General features: G+C 48.6%; 3 protein-coding genes across 3 annotated transcripts in view; 1 reads left to right on the forward strand and 2 right to left on the reverse strand.

Annotated features, from left to right (window-relative positions):
• The first annotated feature begins 9727 nt into the window (after positions 1 to 9727).
• Positions 9728 to 14551, forward strand: pex11b (peroxisomal biogenesis factor 11 beta). The gene is made up of 4 exons (XM_068747474.1): positions 9728 to 9783; positions 12522 to 12637; positions 12712 to 12913; positions 14164 to 14551. Exons 1-4 carry the CDS (start codon positions 9728 to 9730, stop codon positions 14549 to 14551), a joined length of 762 nt encoding a protein of 253 aa, XP_068603575.1.
• Positions 14552 to 15913: 1362 nt separating this feature from the next.
• ilf2 (interleukin enhancer binding factor 2) overlaps positions 15914 to 23594 on the reverse strand; it is a 44088-nt gene continuing 36407 nt past the window's right edge. The window contains exon 15 of the mRNA XM_068747062.1: positions 15914 to 16101. The gene's annotated coding sequence lies outside the window, so the exon portion shown is untranslated. The remainder of the gene's footprint in view (positions 16102 to 23594) is intronic.
• On the reverse strand, positions 21433 to 22295 carry LOC137902880 (uncharacterized). The gene is given in 3 exon segments (XM_068746978.1): positions 21433 to 21707; positions 21710 to 22049; positions 22260 to 22295. Coding segments are annotated over 3 exon segments (651 nt in total).

The following is a 23594-nucleotide window of genomic DNA, read 5'->3' on the forward strand; positions in this document are numbered from 1 at the left end:
ACTATTAAAGCCGCAAGCGGCGTTGTAGGCCCTCGCCGGCCGACAGGCCGCTGAGCTGACCCGCCGACGCACGCCGCTTTTGAGCTGCATGAGTAGCTCACAGTTTAGTCTTTAACTGTATTGGGCTAATATGGGACATTTTAGCAATTGCCATGGCAACAGCGTACAAAGTGCAGCCTGGGTGTCATTGCCTTTTCAACCGGCATGTGTGTGAGAATGTGTGTGGCAAATTTGGGACGTTTCCATGCTAATATGCCATTTTCATAAGATTGGTGATTGTTTTGTGTCGCACTCATTTGATTAACATGGGGAATGCCGGCCATTGCCACGGCAACACCGTCAAAAGAACAACAGGGTTACGATTGTAACATGGGGAATGCCGGCCATTAGTGTTTGTGTGTGTGTGTTTGGTGTTTGTGTGTGTGTGTTTAGTGTTTGTGTGTGTGTGTTTAGTGTCCGTGTGTGTGTTGTTTAGTGTCTGTGCGTGTGTGTTGTTTAGTGTCTGTGTGTGTGTGTTTAGTGTCTGTGTGTGCGTGTGTGTTTAGTGTCTGTGTGTGTGTGTTGTTTAGTGTCCGTGTGTGTGTGTGTTGTTTAGTGTCTGTGTGTGCGTGTGTGTTTAGTGTCTGTGTGTGTGTGTTGTTTAGTGTCCGTGTGTGTGTGTGTTGTTTAGTGTCTGTGTGTGTGTGTGTTTAGTGTCTGTGTGTGTGTGTTTAGTGTTTGTGTGTGTGTTGTTTAGTGTGTGTGTGTTTAGTGTTTGTGCGTGTGTGTTTGTGTGTGTGTTTAGTGTTTGTGCGTGTGTGTGTGTTGTTTAGTGTGTGTGTGTGTGTGTTTAGTGTCTGTGTGTGTGTGTTTAGTGTTTGTGTGTGTTTAGTGTCTGTGTGTGTGTGTGGTTTAGTGTCTGTGTGTGTGTGTTGTTTAGTTTCTGTGTGTGTGTGTGCGCGTGTTGTTTAGTGTCTGTGTGTGTTGTTTAGTGTGTGTGTGTGTTGTTTAGTGTCTGTGTGTGTGTGTGTTGTTTAGTGTCTGTGTGTGTGTGTTGTTTAGTGTGTGTGTGTGTGTGTTTAGTGTCTGTGTGTGTGTGTTTAGTGTTTGTGTGTGTTTAGTGTCTGTGTGTGTGTGTTGTTTAGTTTCTGTGTGTGTGTGTGTGTTTAGTGTCTGTGTGTGTGTGTTTAGTGTTTGTGTGTTTAGTGTCTGTGTGTGTGTGTGGTTTAGTGTCTGTGTGTGTGTGTTGTTTAGTGTCTGTGTGTGTTGTTTAGTGTGTGTGTGTGTTGTTTAGTGTCTGTGTGTGTTTGTTTAGTGTGTGTGTGTGTGTGTGTTTAGTGTTTGTGTGTGTGTGTTTAGTGTCTGTGTGTGTGTGTTTAGTGTGTGTGTGTGTGTGTGTTTAGTGTTTGTGTGTGTGTGTTTAGTGTTTGTGTGTGTGTGTTTAGTGTTTGTCTGTGTGTGTTGTTTAGTGTCTGTGTGTTTAGTGTTTATGTGTGTGTGTGTGTGTTGTTTAGTGTTTATGTGTGTGTGTGTGTGTTTAGTGTCCGTGTGTGTGTGCTGTTGAGTGTCGGTGTGTGTGTGCGTGAGTGTGTTGGTCGTCCTCAACAGCATGACAAAGTTGGATGCCGAGGGTTGACGCTCGTCAACTTTGTCGTCTTCTGCGTTGCAAAAGCAATAGCCCCGCCCCTTATGCCCCGCCCCTTACGCCTAGGATAGGCGCTCGGGCCTAATTGTACAGTCGTCCCTCGCTATAATGCGGTTCATCTTTCGCTGATTTTTTAATGTAATTGTGCATGTTTTTTTTACAGTGCTTGAACGCCCGTTGTGTTCTGCTGCAGCACAGCCACGTCAAAACAGAGAGAATGGACCGTTCAGCAGTAAAGATGAACAGTTAACACAACTTTATTGATCCGCACAGAACGGCGGTAGCAGTAACTTTATCAGAACATCCTTAGAACGCGCTCGACCATCCACTCTGCATTCTTCTTCTCTCATTCTCTCTCTCCTCTCGCTTCTTCTGCAGTCCCTATGTCTGAGCATCTGAGTACATGCGCCATCTTGTGGCGAAAGCATAGAACACAACAGGCTGAATAAATATAACGGCTACGTGTCTTTAGATATTTGGGGCTAACTTCATGTTTTAACGCTGTTTGCTAACTTACCAAACATCTGCCCTCTCACACAAACTTCCTGATGGAAGGAAGTGACGTGTCGGGTTGAGGGTTTTGACTGACAGCTCAAGTGTCCAATAGCATTCAAGAAAGGGACCAGAATCAGAATCAGAATCAGAAGTGGTTTATTGCCATTGTCAGTGAGGGTTCACAGACTAGGAACGTTTCTCGGTGAAGTCGTGCTACATCTAACATTAAGGACAAAATACAAAAACCATACAGGTACAGACATCAACAGCAGCCGGAGTGGATACACAGATGTGTACTAGCAGCAGTAAACTGTCGTCATCACGCAGTGCAAATGGAACAGTGCAAGTTGTATTCAGGAGTCCGGGACAGAATTATTAAGTGTTCATGAGTCTTACGGCTGAGGGAAAGAAGCTGTTCTTGTGGCGGGAGGTTCTGGTCCGGATGGACCGTAGCCTCCTGCCTGAGGGGAGAGGGTCAAAGAGTCCATGTCCAGGGTGAGAAGGATCGGCTGTGATCCGACCTGCACGCCTCCGAGTCCTGGAGACATACGGGTCCTGGAGCGATGGCAGCTTGCAGCCGATCACCTTCTCCGCAGCACGTACAATGCGCTGCACTCTGTGTCTGTCCCTGGTGGTGGCGCCAGCGTACCACACGGTGATGGAGGAGGTGAGGACGGACTCCACGATGGAGGTGTAGAACTGCACCAACATCTGGGTTGGCAGCTTGAGTTTCCTCAGCTGCCGCAGGAAGTACATCCTCTGCTGAGCCTTCTTGGTGAGGGAGCTGATGGTCGGCTCCCCCTTGAGGTCCCGGGTGATGGTGGTGCCCAGGAAGCGGAAAGAGTCCACGATGGAGATGGGGGTAGGGGAGTCTGTGAGGGCGAGGGGGGGCGGTGGGGCTGTGACTTTCCTGAAGTCGACAATCATCTCCACTGTTTTCTGGCTGTTCAGCTCCAGGTTGTTGCTGCTACACCAGGACACCAGCCGGTCCACCTCCCTCCTGTAGGCGGACTCATCACCGTCCGAGATGAGCCCGATGAGGGTGGTGTTGTCCGCAAACTTAATCAGTTTGATGGACTGATGGCTGGAGGTGCAGCAGTTGGTGTACAGAGAGAAGAGCCAGGGGGAAAGTACACAGCCCTGGGGGGATCCGGTGCTGATAGTCAGGGTGTCCGAGACCGTAGACCCCAGCCGCACATGCTGCCCCCGCTCCGTCAGGAAGTCTGTGATCCACCAGCAGAGGGAGTCGGGCACGTCGAGCTGGAGCAGCTTGTCCTGGAGCGGTCCCGGGAGGATGGTGTTGAACGCAGAGCTGAAGTCCACAAACAGGATCCTGGAACCGACTATCAGTCGGTTCCTGGGGAGTCCAGATGCTGCAGGATGAAGTGGAGGGCCAGATTGACTGCGTCGTCTACAGACCTGTTGGCTCGGTAGGCGAACTGCAGCGGGTCCAGGAGGGGGGCGGTGAGGGTCTTCAGGTGGTGGAGAACCAGGCGCTCAAAAGACTTCCTGACTACAGATGTCAGCGCTATCGGTCTGTAGTCATTAAGTCCTGTGATCCTTGTCTTCTTGGGGACAGGAACAATGGTGGAGGACTTGAAGCAGGCTGGAACACGACAGGACTCCAGGGAGGGGTTAAATGTGTCTGTGAAGACAGGAGTCAGGTCACTGGCACAGTGTTTCAGTGTGGGGGGGGAACATTGTCCGGCCCCGCAGCTTTACGGGGGTTCAGCTTTGTGAACTGTCTGTGCACATCCTGCTCCTGGATGCAGAGGACAGTGGGGGTGGGGGGAGAGTCTATGGAGGCATTTGGCGGGTTTCCCTCCATGTTGTGGGTGGAGGAGGGGGTGACTGGAGGGGTGTGGGGGGCTGGTTGGTCAAAGCGGCAGTAGTGCATGTTTAAGCGCTGGGCAAGCGGCAGGTCGTTCAGAGCTCGGGGGGCTTTGGGCTTGTAGTTACTAATGCCCCCCCCCCCCCTCCAAACTGCTGCAGGGTCGTTGGCAGAGAACTGCTGCTGGAGTCTGCGTGAATATACTGATTTAGCGTTCTTCAGCTCCCTGCTAAACCTGTACTTCACCTCCTTGTAGCTGTCTCTGTCTCCGCTCCTCTTTCTCACGTCTGATCTGGCTGAGCTTCGGCGTGAACCAGGGCTTGTCGTTAGCGTAGCTCACCCTGGTGCGCGTTGGTACAATGCGCTCCTCATTGTAGCTGATCCATGAGGTCACCGTGTCCGTGTCCTCGTCCAGGTTATCCGTAGCAGCCCTGAATATGTCCCAGTCTGTCGTCTCAACACGAGCGGAGCTCCTCAACAGCCTCACCGGTCCAGATCTTGGTTGTGCTTGCTACTGGTTTAGCAAGCTTCAGTCTCTGTATGCTGGGATGAGGTGGATGACCACGTGGTCTGATAGTCCGAGAGCAGCACGTGGTACAGCGCGATAGGCCCCGCCCACCGTCGTGTAGCAATGGTCCAGCGTGTTCTCCTCTCTGGTGGGGCTTTAATAAACTGTCTGTATTTGGGAAGTTCCTGGCTCAGATTTCCCTTGTTAAAGTCACCAAGAACAATAACAAGAGAATCAGGGAAAGTCCGCCCCAAACATAAAATCTTTTCCGCGAGTGCACGTTGAGGCTCGTGCACGTCGGCCGGCGGGATGTAAACAGCTGCCAGGATGAATGAAGCAAACTCACGCGGAGAGTAAAATGGTTTACAGTGAATGAAGAAGTACTCCAGAGCAGGAGAACCGTGTTGGATCGCAGTCACGTCGGAGCACCAGCCGTTGTTGATCTAGAAGCAGAGCCCGCCGCCTTTGGCCTTACCGGAGAGCAGCGGGTCACGATCCGCACGCAGGAGGCAGAAATCCTCCAGCTGGAGCGCGCTGTCCGGGATCTGTGCGCTGAGCCACGTCTCCGTAAAGCACAAAACACAAGAGGAGGAAAAGTCCTGATTTCTCCTCATCAGCAGCGCCAGCTCGTCCATCTTGGTGCTGAGAGAACGGACGTTGGAGAGGAATATTCTGGGTAAGGGGGTGCAAGGTCCCGGTTTACGGAGTCGGACGAGAGCGCCGGCACGCTTCCCTCTTCTCCGGCGTCTCACTCGCTTCACCAAAACAGGAACTAATTCTGCAGCAGAAACTAAAAAAACGGGTAAAAGGTCCGTGGGAGTCGTTGATCTAAAGTTTAGAAGCTCTTCACGGGTGTAAGAGCACGCAGACGCACAATTAACGTTAAAAAACAGACAACACAGAACGCACGAGAGCACCAGGGCGACCGTAGGAGGCGCCATCCGGAAACATTCCAAGCGATTGAGAGCCAATTGGAGGGCGCAGGGGTGGAGTCCTTTTGGCTTTAACGTGTACAATCTAACGTGTCTGGTAAAAGGTCTACAGCCTTAAAACATGTACAAAATTAAGCTGACTACTTCAGACCACCGATTACGGGTTATCTTTAGAACGTAGCCCCCGCGATAAGTGAGGGACCACGGTGTACGACCTCGGTGGTCGTAATACGCAGAGAGGAAGAAGAGGTCAACGTGCCGGAGCATCTTTGTACAACACGCGGTAAATGCTCTCGGCCTGCTTTGCTTCTGACTGTAATCTAGCTTTAGAATCTTCTATCAATCAACAAAAACACATAATTCCTGAAGGGTTAACTTTTATTTCCTGGGAGGAATTAAATTGGGCATAAATGGGAATAAAAAAAAAGTGATGAACAAAGAGCAGTAAACTAAAACTAAATATGAATCGGCTAGTCTGCCAAGAGGGCAGGTGACGGTCGCAGTCACTATTAGAATAAAAAGCACAGAACTCTAACAGAGACTGACGTTGTGTACGTTTCACTGTGGAGCGAGTTAGGAAAAAAGAAGAATAAAAATAGAAGTCTGCGGCATATGCAGGGTTAAATTCATCTCCCACCGACGGCCTGGAAACGCTCAAACTGCTCAGGAGAGCAAACGCATCCCCCGTGATTCACTCGGTAGAACCACGCCAGATTCTAAAAGCCGTTGGTGGGAGGAAAAGATCAAAGAGCAGCAAAGATCTGGACCCGAACAGAGCAGCAAAGATCTGGACCCGAACAGAGCAGCAAAGATCTGGACCCGAACAGAGCAGCAAAGATCTGGACCCGAACAGAGCAGCAAAGATCTGGACCCGAACAGAGCAGCAAAGATCTGGACCCGAACAGAGCAGCAAAGATCTGGACCCAAACAGAGCAGCAGAGATCTGGACTCGAACAGAGCAGCAAAGATCTGGACCCAAACAGAAGAGCAAAGATCTGGACCCGAACAGAGCAGCAAAGATCTGGACCCGAACAGAGCAGCAAAGATCTGGACCCGAACAGGACAGCAAAGATCTGGACCCGAACAGAGCAGCAAAGATCTGGACCCGAACAGAAGAGCAAAGATCTGGACCCGAACAGAGCAGCAAAGATCTGGACCCGAACAGGACAGCAAAGATCTGGACCCGAACAGAGCAGCAAAGATCTGGACCCGAACAGAGCAGCAAAGATCTGGACCCAAACAGAGCAGCAGAGATCTGGACTCGAACAGAGCAGCAAAGATCTGGACCCAAACAGAAGAGCAAAGATCTGGACCCGAACAGAGCAGCAAAGATCTGGACCCGAACAGAGCAGCAAAGATCTGGACCCGAACAGAGCAGCAAAGATCTGGACCCGAACAGGACAGCAAAGATCTGGACCCGAACAGAGCAGCAAAGATCTGGACCCGAACAGAGCAGCAAAGATCTGGACCCGAACAGAGCAGCAAAGATCTGGACCCGAACAGGACAGCAAAGATCTGGACCCGAACAGAGCAGCAAAGATCTGGACCCGAACAGAGCAGCAAAGATCTGGACCCAAACAGAGCAGCAGAGATCTGGACTCGAACAGAGCAGCAAAGATCTGGACCCAAACAGAAGAGCAAAGATCTGGACCCGAACAGAGCAGCAAAGATCTGGACCCGAACAGAGCAGCAAAGATCTGGACCCGAACAGGACAGCAAAGATCTGGACCCGAACAGAGCAGCAAAGATCTGGACCCGAACAGAAGAGCAAAGATCTGGACCCGAACAGAGCAGCAAAGATCTGGACCCGAACAGGACAGCAAAGATCTGGACCCGAACAGAGCAGCAAAGATCTGGACTCGAACAGAGCAGCAAAGATCTGGACCCAAACAGAAGAGCAAAGATCTGGACCCGAACAGAGCAGCAAAGATCTGGACCTGAACAGAGCAGCAAAGATCTGGACCCGAACAGAGCAGCAAAGATCTGGACCTGAACAGAGCAGCAAAGATCTGGACCCAAACAGAGCAGCCTGAATCCAACACGATTCACGCTGGTTCATGATCTGGTTCATGATCTGGTTCATGATCTGGTTCATGATCAGGTTCATGATCAGGTTCATGATCAGGTTCATGATCAGGTTCATGATCAGGTTCATGATCAGGTTCATGATCAGGTTCATGATCAGGTTCATGATCTGGTTCATGATCAGGTTCATGATCTGGTTCATGATCTGGTTCAGGCCCAGAGGAGCGTTTAATGAGCCCCTTTGAAGCTCGGACATAAAACGAGTCGTGTTAAATACGCAGACTCAGGATTCCATCCGTCTGAGAAAATGAATTTATAATCTGTTGATGAAATGAATGAATGAATCTTTATAACTTCAGGAAGCAGGAAGTTCACCCCGTAGAGCTCGCCGCTTTGCACGGCGACCGACACGCCTGCAGGCGTCTGTCATGATTGCGTGTTGCATTTTGTATGCGTGTTTATTCCTTTGATGTAATTGTGTTTGATCACAAAGAAGCAGTAAACGAGAACAGAGCATCGGCACAAACGAGGCCGCGTACCTCGCAGCCATTTCAGTGATGTCATCATCGGCCACAGCACAAACCCCCCCCATTGAGGGGGGGGGGGGGGGGCAGAGCCTCCTGTCTCTGACTGTGCTTGGAAGAGCCAGGGCCGAGCCTTCAGGGGCGCTCCGTGCACGGTGGCGAGACCCTTCAGGGGCGCTCCGTGCACGGTGGCGAGACCCTTCAGGGGCGCTCCGTGCACGGTGGCGAGACCCTTCAGGGGCGCTCCGTGCACGGTGGCGAGACCCTTCAGGGGCGCTCCGTGCACGGTGGCGAGACCCTTCCGGGGCGCTCCGTGCACGGTGGCGAGACCCTTCAGGGGCGCTCCGTGCACGGTGGCGAGACCCTTCAGGGGCGCTCCGTGCACGGTGGCGAGACCCTTCCGGGGCGCTCCGTGCACGGTGGCGAGACCCTTCAGGGGCGCTCCGTGCACGGTGGCGAGACCCTTCCGGGGCGCTCCGTGCACGGTGGCGAGACCCTTCAGGGGCGCTCCGTGCACGGTGGCGAGACCCTTTAGGGGCGCTCCGTGCACGGTGGCGAGACCCTTCAGGGGCGCTCCGTGCACGGTGGCGAGACCCTTTAGGGGCGCTCCGTGCACGGTGGCGAGACCCTTCAGGGGCGCTCCGTGCACGGTGGCGAGACCCTTCCGGGGCGCTCCGTGCACGGTGGCGAGACCCTTCAGGGGCGCTCCGTGCACGGTGGCGAGACCCTTTAGGGGCGCTCCGTGCACGGTGGCGAGACCCTTCCGGGGCGCTCCGTGCACGGTGGCGAGACCCTTCCGGGGCGCTCCGTGCACGGTGGCGAGACCCTTCCGGGGCGCTCCGTGCACGGTGGCGAGACCCTTCAGGGGCGCTCCGTGCACGGTGGCGAGACCCTTCCGGGGCGCTCCGTGCACGGTGGCGAGACGGTGAGAGCTCGGAGCCCAACGGGCTTCCGTCTGCTTCTCCTGCCGCTTCGTTCCGGGTGAACTGAACCGCCTACGTAGTCGAGTTAGGCTAAGCTTATATGCTAGCTTCGAGAGGAGAGGAATGAATATTGAACAGTCGACAGATTTATTACAATGTTATAATGGCACGAGAACAGTGCAACAATGTGGAGCGCATCTTTAAAACACAAATAGAAAATAAAAGTAAAGTCAAACTTCTTTTAAGTTTCTGAATTTGGACTCTTATGTGTAGAATCTGAAGAATTCAAAAACTCTTTTCCAGAAGCGTGATCCCGGGGAAAGGGTTTGTTTGTTCTTATCTGGGATCCTGTCATTTGAAGTGATTGGATCTTTTGATCTACTCCCGCTGGCCACACTGCTTCTGGACCCGCCAAGAGTTCTCACTGGGTCCGACTCCAGCTGAGATCCAGGACCACGAAAAACCCAGCGTAGAACAATGACTAAAGGATTTCTGCAAAATGGTTTCTAAATAAAATGAGATCTCATAATGTTCACAATCCAATACTCTGTTGTTTTAACATCGCTTCTACGGGCTGATTCGTACTCCGCACCAGGCGGTGGCGGTAAAGCACCCGTTAGGGTGTTTTTATGGCTCTGATAAACTGCAGAAGAAGCGGAAGCGGAAATGATCCGGACTTTGGAACATGAATAAAACGTTTCAATGAATTGTTTTTGAAGGCTCTGTAGCTTCGGTTTAGTACCCCGTGAATTCAGACTAGTAGCTAATCAATTACTAAAGTTAACAGCAGTTAAAGCGAAATAAACGAACGAGTTGCGGTTCCAGGCCACGCACGCACGCACGCACGCACGCACGTCACGCTGAAATGGACTCCTGGGTTCGCTTGAACTCTCAAAGCCAAGCAAAGGAGCGAGTGTTTAGGTAACTGTTAATAAGTTGCTGTACTAGTTAGCTTGCTGTACTAGTTAGCCTGATGTACTAGTTAGCTTGCTGTACTTAGTTAGCCTGATGTACTAGTTAGCTTGCTGTACTAGTTAGCTTGCTGTACTAGTTAGCCTGACGTACTAGTTAGCTTGCTGTACTAGTTAGCTTGCTGTACTAGTTAGCTTGCTGTACTTAGTTAGCCTGATGTACTTAGTTAGCTTGCTGTACTTAGTTAGCCTGATGTACTAGTTAGCCTGATGTACTTAGTTAGCTTGCTGTACTAGTTAGCTTGCTGTACTAGTTAGCTTGATGTACTAGTTAGCTTGCTGTACTAGTTAGCTTGCTGTACTAGTTAGCTTGTTGGATGACTCAAGGCTTCCATCTCAGTCGGGCTTCGTGTCTCTCAGCTTCATACATGAGCCCAGAGAGGACTGCAGCGTTATAACTACTGACCACTGCAGTGTTATAACTACTGACCACTGCAGCGTTATAACTACTGACCACTGCAGCGTTATAACTACTGACCACTGCAGCGTTATAACTACTGACCACTGCAGCGTTATAACTACTGACCACTGCAGCGTTATAACTACTGACCACTGCAGCGTTATAACTACTGACCACTGCAGCGTTATAACTACTGACCACTGCAGCGTTATAACTACTGACCGCTGCAGCGTTATAACTACTGACCACTGCAGAGTTATAACTACTGACCACTGCAGCGTTATAACTACTGACCACTGCAGCGTTATAACTACTGACCACTGCAGCGTTATAACTACTGACCACTGCAGCGTTATAACTACTGACCACTGCAGCGTTATGACTACTGACCACTGCAGCGTTATGACTACTGACCACTGCAGCGTTATGACTACTGACCACTGCAGCGTTATAACTACTGACCACTGCAGCGTTATAACTACTGACCACTGCAGCGTTATAACTACTGACCACTGCAGCGTTATAACTACTGACCACTGCAGCGTTATAACTACTGACCACTGCAGCGTTATGACTACTGACCACTGCAGCGTTATAACTACTGACCACTGCAGCGTTATGACTACTGACCACTGCAGCGTTATAACTACTGACCACTGCAGCGTTATGACTACTGACCACTGCAGCGTTATAACTACTGACCACTGCAGCGTTATGACTACTGACCACTGCAGCGTTATAACTACTGACCACTGCAGCGTTATAACTACTGACCACTGCAGCGTTATAACTACTGACCACTGCAGCGTTATAACTACTGACCACTGCAGCGTTATAACTACTGACCACTGCAGCATTATAACTACTGACCACTGCAGCGTTATAACTACTGACCACTGCAGCGTTATAACTACTGACCACTGCAGCGTTATAACTACTGACCACTGCAGCGTTATAACTACTGACCACTGCAGCGTTATAACTACTGACCACTGCAGCGTTATAACTACTGACCACTGCAGCGTTATAACTACTGACCGCTGCAGCGTTATAACTACTGACCACTGCAGAGTTATAACTACTGACCACTGCAGCGTTATAACTACTGACCGCTGCAGAGTTATAACTACTGACCACTGCAGCGTTATAACTACTGACCACTGCAGCGTTATAACTACTGACCACTGCAGCGTTATAACTACTGACCACTGCAGCGTTATAACTACTGACCACTGCAGCGTTATAACTACTGACCACTGCAGCGTTATGACTACTGACCACTGCAGCGTTATAACTACTGACCACTGCAGCGTTATAACTACTGACCACTGCAGCGTTATAACTACTGACCACTGCAGCGTTATGACTACTGACCACTGCAGCGTTATAACTACTGACCACTGCAGCGTTATGACTACTGACCACTGCAGCGTTATAACTACTGACCACTGCAGCGTTATAACTACTGACCACTGCAGCGTTATAACTACTGACCACTGCAGCGTTATAACTACTGACCACTGCAGCATTATAACTACTGACCACTGCAGCGTTATAACTACTGACCACTGCAGCGTTATAACTACTGACCACTGCAGCGTTATAACTACTGACCACTGCAGCGTTATGACTACTGACCACTGCAGCGTTATAACTACTGACCACTGCAGCGTTATGATGCTCTGTACAAGTACTGTCTGACTGTACTTGTACTGTAATACATGCTACTGTGACTGTACTTGTATTGTAATACATGCTACTGTACTTGTACTGTAATACATGCTACTGTCTGACTGTACTTGTACTGTAATACATACTACTGTGACTGTACTTGTATTGTAATACATGCTACTGTACTTGTACTGTAATACATGCTACTGTGACTGTACTTGTACTGTAGTACATGCTACTGTACTTGTACTGTAATACATGCTACCGTACCTTCACTCTGTGCCACACCCCCTTTTCGAGGCACCTGTCAAACTGCTGCAGGTGTCTCAGCTTTGAAGGACCTTTGACCTTCCTATTTCATTCGTTCTGTTGAATTGTGGTTCAAAAGCAGAGCCTGATTGTCGTTGGTTGATTTGAACTACTTTAACTTTTATTCTTACTTTTGTCACTTTTTAGGGTCTTTAACAGAGCGGTGCTTTTCAGTTAAAATGAAAACGATATTCTGTTTGCTTTTTATTTGTTGAATTCTGTTACAAAAACAAATCTTGAGTCTTCTGACATGTTCTGGTGAAAATGGGAACCGAACCATGACCTCCGTCTGCGTTCTGCACCCGCAGGGCTGCCCAGTACGCATGCACCCTGCTGGGCTACACGCTGCACAAATGTGGGGCGGCAGCCGAAATGCTCCAAGCGGTCCGTCGGCTGGAAGCGCACCTGAGCCTCACGAGGAAGTGTGAGTTTAGCCTGAGCTTCGGAGCGGCGGCGCTGAAGAACCCTTCAGGGCTCACGTGTGTTTGTGTCCTCAAGTGTTGCGTCTAGGGAACTCTGTGGAGGCCCTGCAGGCTGGCAAGAGGGCCATACACCTCTCTGACGCCACCCTGAGGCTCTGCCTGACCATCGGCCACCTCAACAGGGCGCTCTACTTTGCCTGTGACAACGTCCTGTGGGCTGGGAAGACGGGCATCGTGTCCAAACTGGACCAGCAGAAATGGAGTCAGAGATCATTCAGGTAAGAGGTCTCGTTACGCTACATTCCAAAGTGCATTTAGGCTAATAATAATATCAACACAAATTAAAATGACATTTTTTGAATATTTTGAGTATTTCGAGTCTTTAGAGGTACGCCGTGTACCCGGCACACGTCTGGACTTCCTGTCTCCCAGTTCAACGACTCAGTGTGAAGTCCTGCCCCGGAGGAGGGCGTGTATTTGTATTTTCCTGTAAATCATGTGAGAACTTTGAAAGCCAAGAAGTGGTTCTGTGTTTGTTGCACACTAAGTGGAAGCAAAGTGCTCGAACCCCCCCCTCGAGGGCGTCTTTGCTTCCAAATGTCGTGTTTTGTTTCCCGATTTAACTGGAGAATCTTTTCTTTCTAAGGATTAATGGTTGTATTTGTTGCTCAAATACATCTGTGGAGGTATGCAGTATCAGAATTACCTTCCCGGCTAACTTTCATAGAGTGTTGCTTCACAGCAAGAAGGTTCCGGGTTTGATTCCTTCCTCCGGCCTCCTCCCACCTCCAAAAACATGCAGATCAGGTGAATTGGTCACGCTAAGTTGTCCGTAGGTTTGTATGGTTGTCTTCCGTGTCGCCCTGCGATGAGCTGGCGTCTTGTCCAGGGTGTACCCCGCCTTTCGCCCGTAGTCAGGTGGGATAGGCTTCAGCAGACCCTTGACCCCCAAGGTGGATAACGGCTATGGGCTAGAGCAGGGGGCGGCAACCTTTTCCATGACGTGTGCAATAAACTCAAGCCCGTTTACTTCTTCAATAAAATCATTGATAAATGATCTGTTTTTTGCAGTATTTAAACACGTTCACTGAACGACCAAGTTTACTTGAGCGTTATATGTACTAGTACACATCTATAGATCAGTGTAGATTTACACAGCTGACTGAAGGACGAACACTTTCCGTGCTCCATTTCTTGCGAGACTTTAAATACAATATTTTTTGCCTCTACCCCCGAGGGCCAGGCACGACACAGGAGCCTTAGGTTGCTGACCCCTGGATGAGATGATCACAATCATCTCCTCTGCAAGAAAATGGATGGAGGTTGATTCCTTGGAGCTTTTCCGTGCCTAATTATGCACAAGATGATATAGGGTGTTAATCAATTTAGGCCACACCCTCCCTCATTACGCATCACCTGCTTAAATCCAGATGGCGTTCAGGTTGATACATTGGGGCTGTGAAGTGACTCGTTTGCCCGCTTGCTGTCTTGTCTTCGGTTAAAGCCAGGCGTCTGCTTCAATCTGCAGGTACTACCTCTTCGCTCTGATCCTCAACCTGACTCGAGACGTGTACGAGCTCCATCTCCTCCTTGAGCGTGAACTCAGAGCCTCCAAATCTCCGTCATCCCAGCCCAGGACCTTCGTGTCCTCTTCCTCACCTGTCACTTCAGAAAACGCCACATCGACTGTAATGGCGGCACCATTCCGTAGCCGGCTGCGCTTGCTGGCGACGCTGTTGTACAGCAACCCACCGCTGCTGCTGGACCTGCTGAAGAACTCTTGTGATGTCTTCATCCCACTGGACCGACTGGGAATCTACCCCACAGGGCCCGGGTTTGTGGGGGCCTGTGGCCTGTTGTCCTCACTCCTCTCCATCCTCACCGTGGTCTACCCTTGGCTCAAACTCAAGCCGTGAACCCAGACGTGCAGGAGGGGGGACCCTCATAGTCCTGGTCTCAAGGGAAGGGCTTGGTTGCGAAAGTCACGATAGGTCAATCCTGTGAATCCACTGAAAGGTTTGTGCGGTTAGTGAGGTACTCGGAAGTGTTTTCACAAAGATATCTGTTGACCAGGCAAATTGCCATAGCAACTCGTGATGCAGAGTTCCGTTCCAGATTAAACTGGCAAGATCCTTCATGAGCGCTTCGGATTCTCTCTCAAAGGTTTGTAGAGTCATTCGGCAAAGGAAGACATGGGATTAGAACTGTGTACTGGACACCACATCTCCATGGTAACCTATGTATATGTGGTGACGCTTAACGTTGAGGCCAAAGCTTCACACTCTGATGTGAAGCTTTGGCCTTAATTGAACTGTTTTAAAAAAGTACGAGTGATTTTTGTAATGTTTATGGGACAGTAATGGAGCATAATACGTTCTAGTATGTCGATATCTACCGTATTCAAGTCCAAGAGTGGTGGGGGGGGATCAAATGAGAAGCACCCTTCATCAGTTAATATTTCTACATTGCCTATTGAGCTCCTCAAAGCTGGGTCAATCTCGTTCATGAGCGAGGAAGGATCGGCGTTCAGACAAACCGCTCCTGACTAGCGTTCTACTTTGCTTGTGTAACAGGGTTGTTATGGCCTGGTTAAATCCTGATAAGTTGTGGGCCAGTGCCTGTCACAAAGACTGGTTATTTTAGTCTTTGTGTTTTTGTTCTATATTTTAATGTAAATATTTCGAAATGTATTTATGTAATTTGATTTAGTTGCCTGGCATTTGTATTTTATTTAATCACCCTGTATTTTGGTTTAGTCCTCCGCCCTCTTCTTCTTTGGTTTTGGTTTAGTCCTCCGACCTTCTTCTTTGGTTTTCTGGAGGCTCCGCTATAAAAACGCGGGCCCCGCCCCTTCCGCTTCCTCTCATGAACACCTCATGTTGAGGAAGGTAGGCTATTTTAGTATCTGTTGTCATCGTCTATTTTAAAGTTATTTTTATCTTCATTTTAGCATTTATTTGTATCCTATGTTGTGATTAACTATATATTTTACTGTTATGTTTGTCGATTTTGTGTATGTTTCATAGATTGGGGCTGGATGACTTTTGGGGCTAATTTTATTTTATTCTATTTTTATATCCTGCCAGAAATAAATGGGTGTCGCCCCCCCCAAGATCCCGCTGTGTCCCGAGTCCACTTTCCCCACCACGACAGAGCAAATAATACACAACGCAGAAGAAACCACACCGGTTACACTAGCCTTCGTCCGGCGCTGCTTATACTGCGTCTAATAAAGTGGACCGCTTCCAGCTTTCACAGTCTCATTCAACAACAATGAGTCAACTAAATTAAAAAACATTTAATTCAAGATGTCACTAACAAACGTAAAGTATAAAGGGAACGGAAAAACGAATTGTGTCAAATGAAGCCAGTTGCCGGGGGAACAGTGTAGCTGCTGGTGTCTCCGTTCAGGCAGCATCCATGAGTCCAGCGGAGCAGAAGTCTTCAACCAGCTGACCAGCGTTTACTGTGGAAACAGCAAAACAACCATGAGCTGACCTGCTGACCTGCTGACCTGCTGAAGCTCTCTGAATATGCCCTTCTTGGGGAGAAGGGTGTAACATGTGAACGCAGTTCTCAGAAGAATCAGTTTATAGTCAGTGAGGGTTCACAGACTAGGAATGTTTCTCAGTGAAGTCGTGCTCCATGTAACAGTAATGACTAAATACAAAAAACATACAAGTACAGACACATCACAAAACAGTAGCAGCAGGAGTGGATACACAGATGTGTACTAGCAGCAGTAAAACTAGCGTAATCACGCAGTGCAAATGGAACAGTGCACGTTGTCAGTTATGAAATGTTCAGGAGACAGAATTATTAATTGTTCATGAGTCTAACAGCCGAGGGGAAGAAGCTGTTCTTGTGGAGGGAGGTTCTGGTCCGGATGGACCGTAGCCTCCTGCCTGAGGGGAGAAGGTCAAAGAGTCCGTGTCCAGGGTGAGAAGGGTCGGCTGTGATCCGACCTGCACGCCTCCGAGTCCTGGAGACCTACAGGTCCTGGAGCGATGGCAGCTTGCAGCACGTACAATGTGCTGCACTCTGTGTCTGTCCCTGGTGGTGGCGCCAGTGTACCACACTGTACGACATACATGCCGACAGAACAACAGGGACCCACCACGTTTAGTTGAGTATTATTATAACCGATTTACATGAACGTCTCATTTTGATGACGACACATAATAACACTGACCAACAGGGGTTAAGATTGGCTGGGGCGGGACCCCCACCTGGGGGGGGCCGGACTCATGGATATAGGAAGACGCGGACGCAGAGAGCGGTCCCTTTTGTTCGGACCTGAGACACACGGAGCAGGATCGAACCTCAGCGCTGATATCTGAACCAACTTGTATTGATCTGCAGATCAGTGCAGTTGGTGACGATAAGGGGGGGATGCGTAGAACGGTTTAAAGGAGCGCTATATAAACAATGAACCCCGCCGTCCACATAATTCAATTCAGTTTTATTTATACAGCGCCAGATCACAACAGGAAGTCGTCTCAAGGCACTTTACAGGATTAGCAGGGAAACACAGAACCCAACTTGACCCACAAGAGCAACGGAGGCAAGGAAAAACTTCCCTTTAACGGGCAGAAACCTTGGACAGAACCTATGCTCATGGTGGACGGCCATCTGTCTGGCCGGCTGGGTTGAGAGAGAGAGAGGGAGCGAGAGAGAGAGAGAATGGCAGGTCGGAGACGAGTCAAGGAGATGGATGGGAAGTGATAGCGAGACAGAGCAGGAGCAGACAAAAATAAGATGCTAATGCTAGCGAAATAAAGCTATAAATGCTAATGCTAGTGATATAAAGCTATAAATGCTAATGCTAGCGATATGGACATCAGTGTTGAGGGACACAGGTCCAGGTTCTGCAGCACCACGGACAGAAGGACCTGAAAGAGAGAGAGGGACAAACAGAGGGAGAGAGCGAACAAGACTACGGGGAATAGAGAGAGAGATTACTGACATATATTTATAACATGAATAACCAGATAAAGGGGGAGGAGCTCAGTGTGTCATGATGTTAAGCCACCAATGCTGCCTAATGACAGCATATTGATTATATTGATTACTGCATCGATTAGTTATAAGCTTTGTTAAAAAGGAAAGTCTTTAATCTACTCTTGAACATAGAGATGGTGTCTGTCTCACGAACCAATCAGGGAGCCGATTCCACAATAAAGGAGCTTGATAACTGGAAGCTCCGCCCCCCTGTCTGCTCTTGGAACTGTTTGGAACCACGAGCAGGCCAGCGTTTTGGGACCGCAGGGTCCTAGTGGGGCAATACGGGATAATCATCTCTGTAAGGTAAGGAGGGGCCTGGCCAGTGAGGGCTTTAAAAGTGAGTAGAAGGATTTTATATTCAATCCGTTCCCTAACAGGAAGCCAATGCAGAGACGCCAGAACAGGGGAAATGTGTTCTCTCAGTCTGGTTCCTGTCAGAACACGAGCTGCTGCGTTCTGGATTAGCTGGAGATGTTTAATAGACCTTTTTGGGCAGCCGGACAGCAAGGAGTTGCAGTAGTCCAGTCTGGAAGTCACAAAAGCATGGACTATTTGTTCTGCATCTATTCGGGTTAGTAGGTGCCTGACCTTTGAAATATTCCGAAGGTGAAAGAACGCAGTCCTTGAAACGTGCTTTATCTGGGACTGAAATGACAGGTCCTGATCAAAGATTACCCCCAGAGTCTTGGCAGTGGTGCTGGTGGACACTGAGACGCCATCTAGTTCAACTACAACACTAGAACAAACATTTCTGAGATGCTTTGGCCCAAGAACCAGAACCTCAGTTTTATTTAGATTTAATAACAGGAAGTTCTCGGTCATCCAGGAGTTAATGTCCTTAAGGCACGTCTGAAGTCTAACCAACTGATCGACTTTGTCTGGCTGAACTGACAGGTACAATTGTGTATCGTCTGCATAGCAGTGGAACTTTATGCTGTGTTTCTTAATAATGTTACCTAAGGGAAGCATATATAGCGTGAACAAAATAGGTCCAAGCACTGAACCCTGTGGAACTCCATATTTAACTTCAGTGTACGTAGAAGATTCATCATGAACACGTACAAACTGAAATCTATCAGATAAATATGATCTAAACCAGTTCAATGCAGATCCTCTAACACCAACAGATTGTTCCAGCCTCTGTAACAGAATCTGATGATCTATTGTGTCAAAGGCTGCACTGAGATCTAATAAAATAAGCACGGAGACAAGTCCATTATCAGACGCTATTAAAGGTCATTGGTGACTTTAACTAATGCTGTCCCTGTGCTATGATGAGCTCTGAAACCCGACTGGAAAACCTCAAATAACTGATTGTCTTGTCAGAATTCACACAGCTGACTGGAAACTGCTTTCTCTAGAAGCTTTGACAGGAATGGAAGGTTTGAAATTGGCCGATAGTTAGCCGAGACATCAGGATCCAATGTTGGTTTTTTGAGAAGCGGTTTAATGACTGCTGTTTTAAAGACTTGGGTACATAGCCTGTGAGTAAAGATAGATTAATTATATTTAGCAAAGCAATACTGATTGAGGGGAAGACTTCTTTAAGTAGCTTAGTTGGGACCGGGTCTAGGAGACAAGAGCACGGTTTAGATGAGGCAACAGCTGCACTCATTTGCTGCAAGTTAATGGGGGTGAAGCTATCCAAGTAACTATCAAGAGTAACAGTCGTATCTCTACTTCCGTCACTCAGGGAGGGGTCAATGCCACACGAAGGCAGACGCTGATGAATGTCGTCCCTAATAGATTCGATTTTGGTACTGAAGAAGTTCATGAAATCTTCACTACTGAGACCTGTCGGAACAGAAGGGTCAACAGAGCTGGAGCTTTGTGTTAGCCTAGCTACGGTGTTAGAGAGAAACCTTGGATTAGATTTGTTCTCTTCTATTAGAGATGAGTAATATGCTGCTCTAGCTTTGTGTTAGCCTAGCTACGGTGTTAGAGAGAAACCTTGGATTAGATTTGTTCTCTTCTATTAGAGATGAGTAATATGCTGCTCTAGCTTTGTGTTAGCCTAGCTACGGTGTCAGAGAGAAACCTTGGAGTAGATTTGTTCTCTTCTATTAGAGATGAGTAATATGCTGCTCTAGCTTTGTGTTAGCCTAGCTACGGTGTCAGAGAGAAACCTTGGATTAGATTTGTTCTCTTCTATTAGAGATGAGTAATATGCTGCTCTAGCTTTGTGTTAGCCTAGCTACGGTGTTAGAGAGAAACCTTGGATTAGATTTGTTCTCTTCTATTAGAGATGAGTAATATGCTGCTCTAGCTTTGTGTTAGCCTAGCTACGGTGTCAGAGAGAAACCTTGGATTAGATTTGTTCTCTTCTATTAGAGATGAGTAATATGCTGCTCTAGCTTTGTGTTAGCCTAGCTACGGTGTCAAAGAGAAACCTTGGATTAGATTTGTTCTCTTCTATTAGAGATGAGTAATATGCTGCTCTAGCTTTGTGTTAGCCTAGCTACGGTGTCAGAGAGAAACCTTGGATTAGATTTGTTCTCTTCTATTAGAGATGAGTAATATGCTCCTCTTGCCTTGCGGAGCGTCTTCCTGTACATTTTCAGGCTGTTTTTCCAGATTAAACAAGACTCCTCCAATTTAGTTGAGCTCCACCTTCTCTCCAGTCTTCTGGCTGTTTGCTTTAACAATCTAATCTCAGAATTGAACCACGGAGCTTTCCTTTTTGGTTTTAGTTTTTTAATTCTTAAGGGGGCGATGGAGTCAAGCGTCGTGCGCATCAAGTCCCCAGCACCACCTAAAGATGATCTATGTGGGAGGGGCTAAAGTTACCACACGACTCCTCAGTAATGTTAAGGCTCGATAAAGAGTTTAATGCTGACGGGATCACTTCTTTGAATTTAGCAATAGCACCATCAGACAGACGTCTAGTCAAGGCAGTTCTGTTTGATGGAACGTAGTCCAATAATACAAACGTAAAAGTGATGAACTTGTGGTCTGATAAAAAAGGCTTCAGTGGAAATACAATTAATTGATCAATATCAATACCATACGTGAGAACCAGATCCAAGGTGTGATTAGCTGTGGGCGGGTTCTTTCTCTCTCTGGGAGGAGCCAACCGAGTCCAATAATGACAGGAAGGCAGTAGCAAGGCAGTCGTCACTGAATCTACATGAATGTTAAAATCTCCCACAACAAGTATCTGTTCTGCTTTCAGAACTAAGCTTGTTAAACATTCAGAACATTCTGACATGAAATCAGAGTCTGGGCCTGGAGGGCGGTAAACTAGAACAATCAGGACTGGCTGGCTTGATTTCCATGTTGGGAGTGACAGACTAAGAATAAGACTCTCAAAGGAGGTCTAGTTTAATTTAGGTTTAGGGTTAATCTGGAGCTCCGAGTTATAGATGACTCCAACTCCACCTCCTCGGCCGGCGTCTCCAGAAATGTGAGAGTTAACATAACTCTGAGGCGTGGCTTCATTTAAACTGAAATAATCTCCAGGACCCAGCCGGGTTTCAGTCAAAGAGAAAATATCAACATGCTGATCTGAGATCAGATCATTTATTAAAAATGCCTTCGACGCCAAAGAGCGAATATTCAAAAGTCCACATTTAATGGTTTTACTATTGTTAATTTCTGTGGCGGCAGTTTTTATTTTTATAAGGTTTCCAGGAGTAACACGTCTCCTGTACAATTTAACAACCTTAGGGGGTCGGGGAACAGACACCATCTCTATGGGGTTCTGGATGGGGTTCTGGGTGGGTGACTGATCCAGAGGACGCTCAGAGATGGGTGTAGGACTACATCTCTGACTCCTGGTCCCGACTCTGGATTGTCAGGGTTCTGGTTGTCTAACAAACTCGGTCAGATTGCTAGAAATGAGAGCTGTGCCACCAAAAGTAGGATGGACACCGTCTCTCCTAATAAGACCAGGTTTTCCCCAGAATGTCTGCCAGATATATACGAAGCCCACGTTGTTTTCCGGACACCACCTAGACAGCCAGCGGTTGAATGACGACATGCGGCTAAACATATCGTCACTCGTCAGATTGGGGAGGGGGCCAGAGAAAACTACGGAGTCCGACATAGTCCTAGCAAAGCTACACACGACTCAATATTAATTTTAGTGACCTCCGACTGGCGTAGCCGGACGTCATTAGTGCCGACGTGGATTACAATCTTACCGTATTTACGTTTAGCTTTCGCCAGCAACTTCAAATTTGATTCAATGTCGCCCGCTCTGGCCCCCGGGATACACCTCACTATGGCCGCTGGAGTCGCTAGCTTCACGTTTCTGAGAATGGAGTCACCAATCACCAGAGTACTGTCCTCAGCAGGTGTGTTGCTGAGCGGGGAAAATCTATTAGAAACGTGAACGGGGCGGTGGTGAACCGTAGCGGGCTTCGGACTATGCTTCCTCCGAACAGTCACTGAGCCGCCTTGGTGTCCCGACTGCTCGGAGGCAGCCCGGAGACGGTTAGCGGCTCGGTCCGCACCGCTAAGAGAGGGCTGGCTAGCTATCGAAGCTACTGGATTCGCTTCTATGGTGCGGAACCGGGTCTAAATCATTTAGCCTCGTCTCCAACATAGAAATAAACTACACCTCTTACACGTTTCGCTGTCAGTAAAGGAAGCAGAGGAGAAGCTAAACATTTGACACACTGAGCAGGACAGCGGAGAGGCAGAGGGAGAAGCCATCGCTAGCTAGCTAGCGGTGCTAAAAGCTATTCGATAGTTAGCTTATCAAACCAAAGGAGAAACGCCCCAAAGAGTTGTGAAAATTGGCGGCGTTAATCCGCTAACAATAAATAGGACAGATAGTGATTAAAGTTATGTGGGAAAAGAGCAGAAAAAGTGAATGATTGTACAGAGAACACAAACAATTCGTGTAACAAGCGGACAGGAAGTGACGCAATACGCTCACCGGGGTACGTCAGTCTCCACCTTCAGCAGCCATACACAACACAAAGTCAGCACAGAAGGCGTTTAAAGGCGCGGTCATTCTCTGCAGAAGAAGCTTCCGAAAGCTCCGGGTTGGGACCACCCTTGTGGACGCGCGTCTCGGAAAGCAACGTAAACGGGTTTCGAGTCCTCGAGACGGTAGTAATTTAATTTGGATGTAAAGCATAGGAGCGGTTTGGTGACTGTTGTACGCTGTATGCTTGCCACGTTTGGACCGAGAAGCACCGCGAACGGGTTTGGAGTCCCAGGTCACGTGTATAACCAGAGAATAAAAGCCGCGTGTAGAGGTTTAGAGCCCTGCTCACTAGGAATAGGAGCACACCAGGAGAACTAAAAGCACCGTTAGACTTCCGGTTATGGCCGCCAGCTAAGTCGACGCGCTTAACCAAGCTCCGTTATTTTCTGTACGAATATCCTGTTGTAGACCGAGGACTTGATAATTAAGGGCACGGACGACTCGTCGTGTTGAAGAAGAATATGCCAGCCACTACAAAAGCCAGCAGAGACAAAGGGAAAACGCCAACTCAAACGAAACTCTCCGACTTCGGGAAACATCCAGGGCGAGGGCCTAGCAAAGGCGCTAGCCCCGGAGCCGAAGCTAGTAGCGTTAGCAGCGAAGATAGCCCTGAAATGGCTGGAACAACCGCCGAACCCCCCCGCGGACATGTCCGCAGTGAACTCACGCTCGTTGAGGAGGACATTCTGAAGGCAGTGGGTGAGCTCAGGTCTGAGTTTACGGCCAAACTGAACGGAATCCTGAAAGCGGCGGAGGAAACGGCAAAACAGCTAAGTGACTGCGCTAATAGAATTGGCCAAGCTGAGACGCGTATTTCCTCTGGAGGATGATTGTGGCACTATGAAAGGCAAAGTGGAGAAGTTGGAAGAAAGAAACCGGGTCTTGGAGGAAAAGATAGTCGATATGGAAACGAGGTCTCGTTCTAACAACGTGCGCCTCGTGAATCTGCCCGAAGGAGCCGAGAGTCCTGACATTTGCGCGTTTCTCGAGGGCTGGCTTCCAGACGCATTGGACATCCA

Source organism: Brachionichthys hirsutus, chromosome 13, assembly GCF_040956055.1.
Source record: "Brachionichthys hirsutus isolate HB-005 chromosome 13, CSIRO-AGI_Bhir_v1, whole genome shotgun sequence".
Taxonomy (NCBI): Eukaryota; Metazoa; Chordata; class Actinopteri; order Lophiiformes; family Brachionichthyidae; genus Brachionichthys; species Brachionichthys hirsutus.

Bases quoted from the DNA above. Each gene is read 5' to 3' on its own strand.
- pex11b (XM_068747474.1), top strand. From the start codon at position 9,728: ATGGACTCCTGGGTTCGCTTGAACTCTCAAAGCCAAGCAAAGGAGCGA. The intron at 12,638-12,711 runs GTGAGTTTAGCC...TGTGTCCTCAAG, and splicing joins CCTGAGCCTCACGAGGAAGT to TGTTGCGTCTAGGGAACTCT. The intron at 12,914-14,163 runs GTAAGAGGTCTC...TTCAATCTGCAG, and splicing joins TGGAGTCAGAGATCATTCAG to GTACTACCTCTTCGCTCTGA.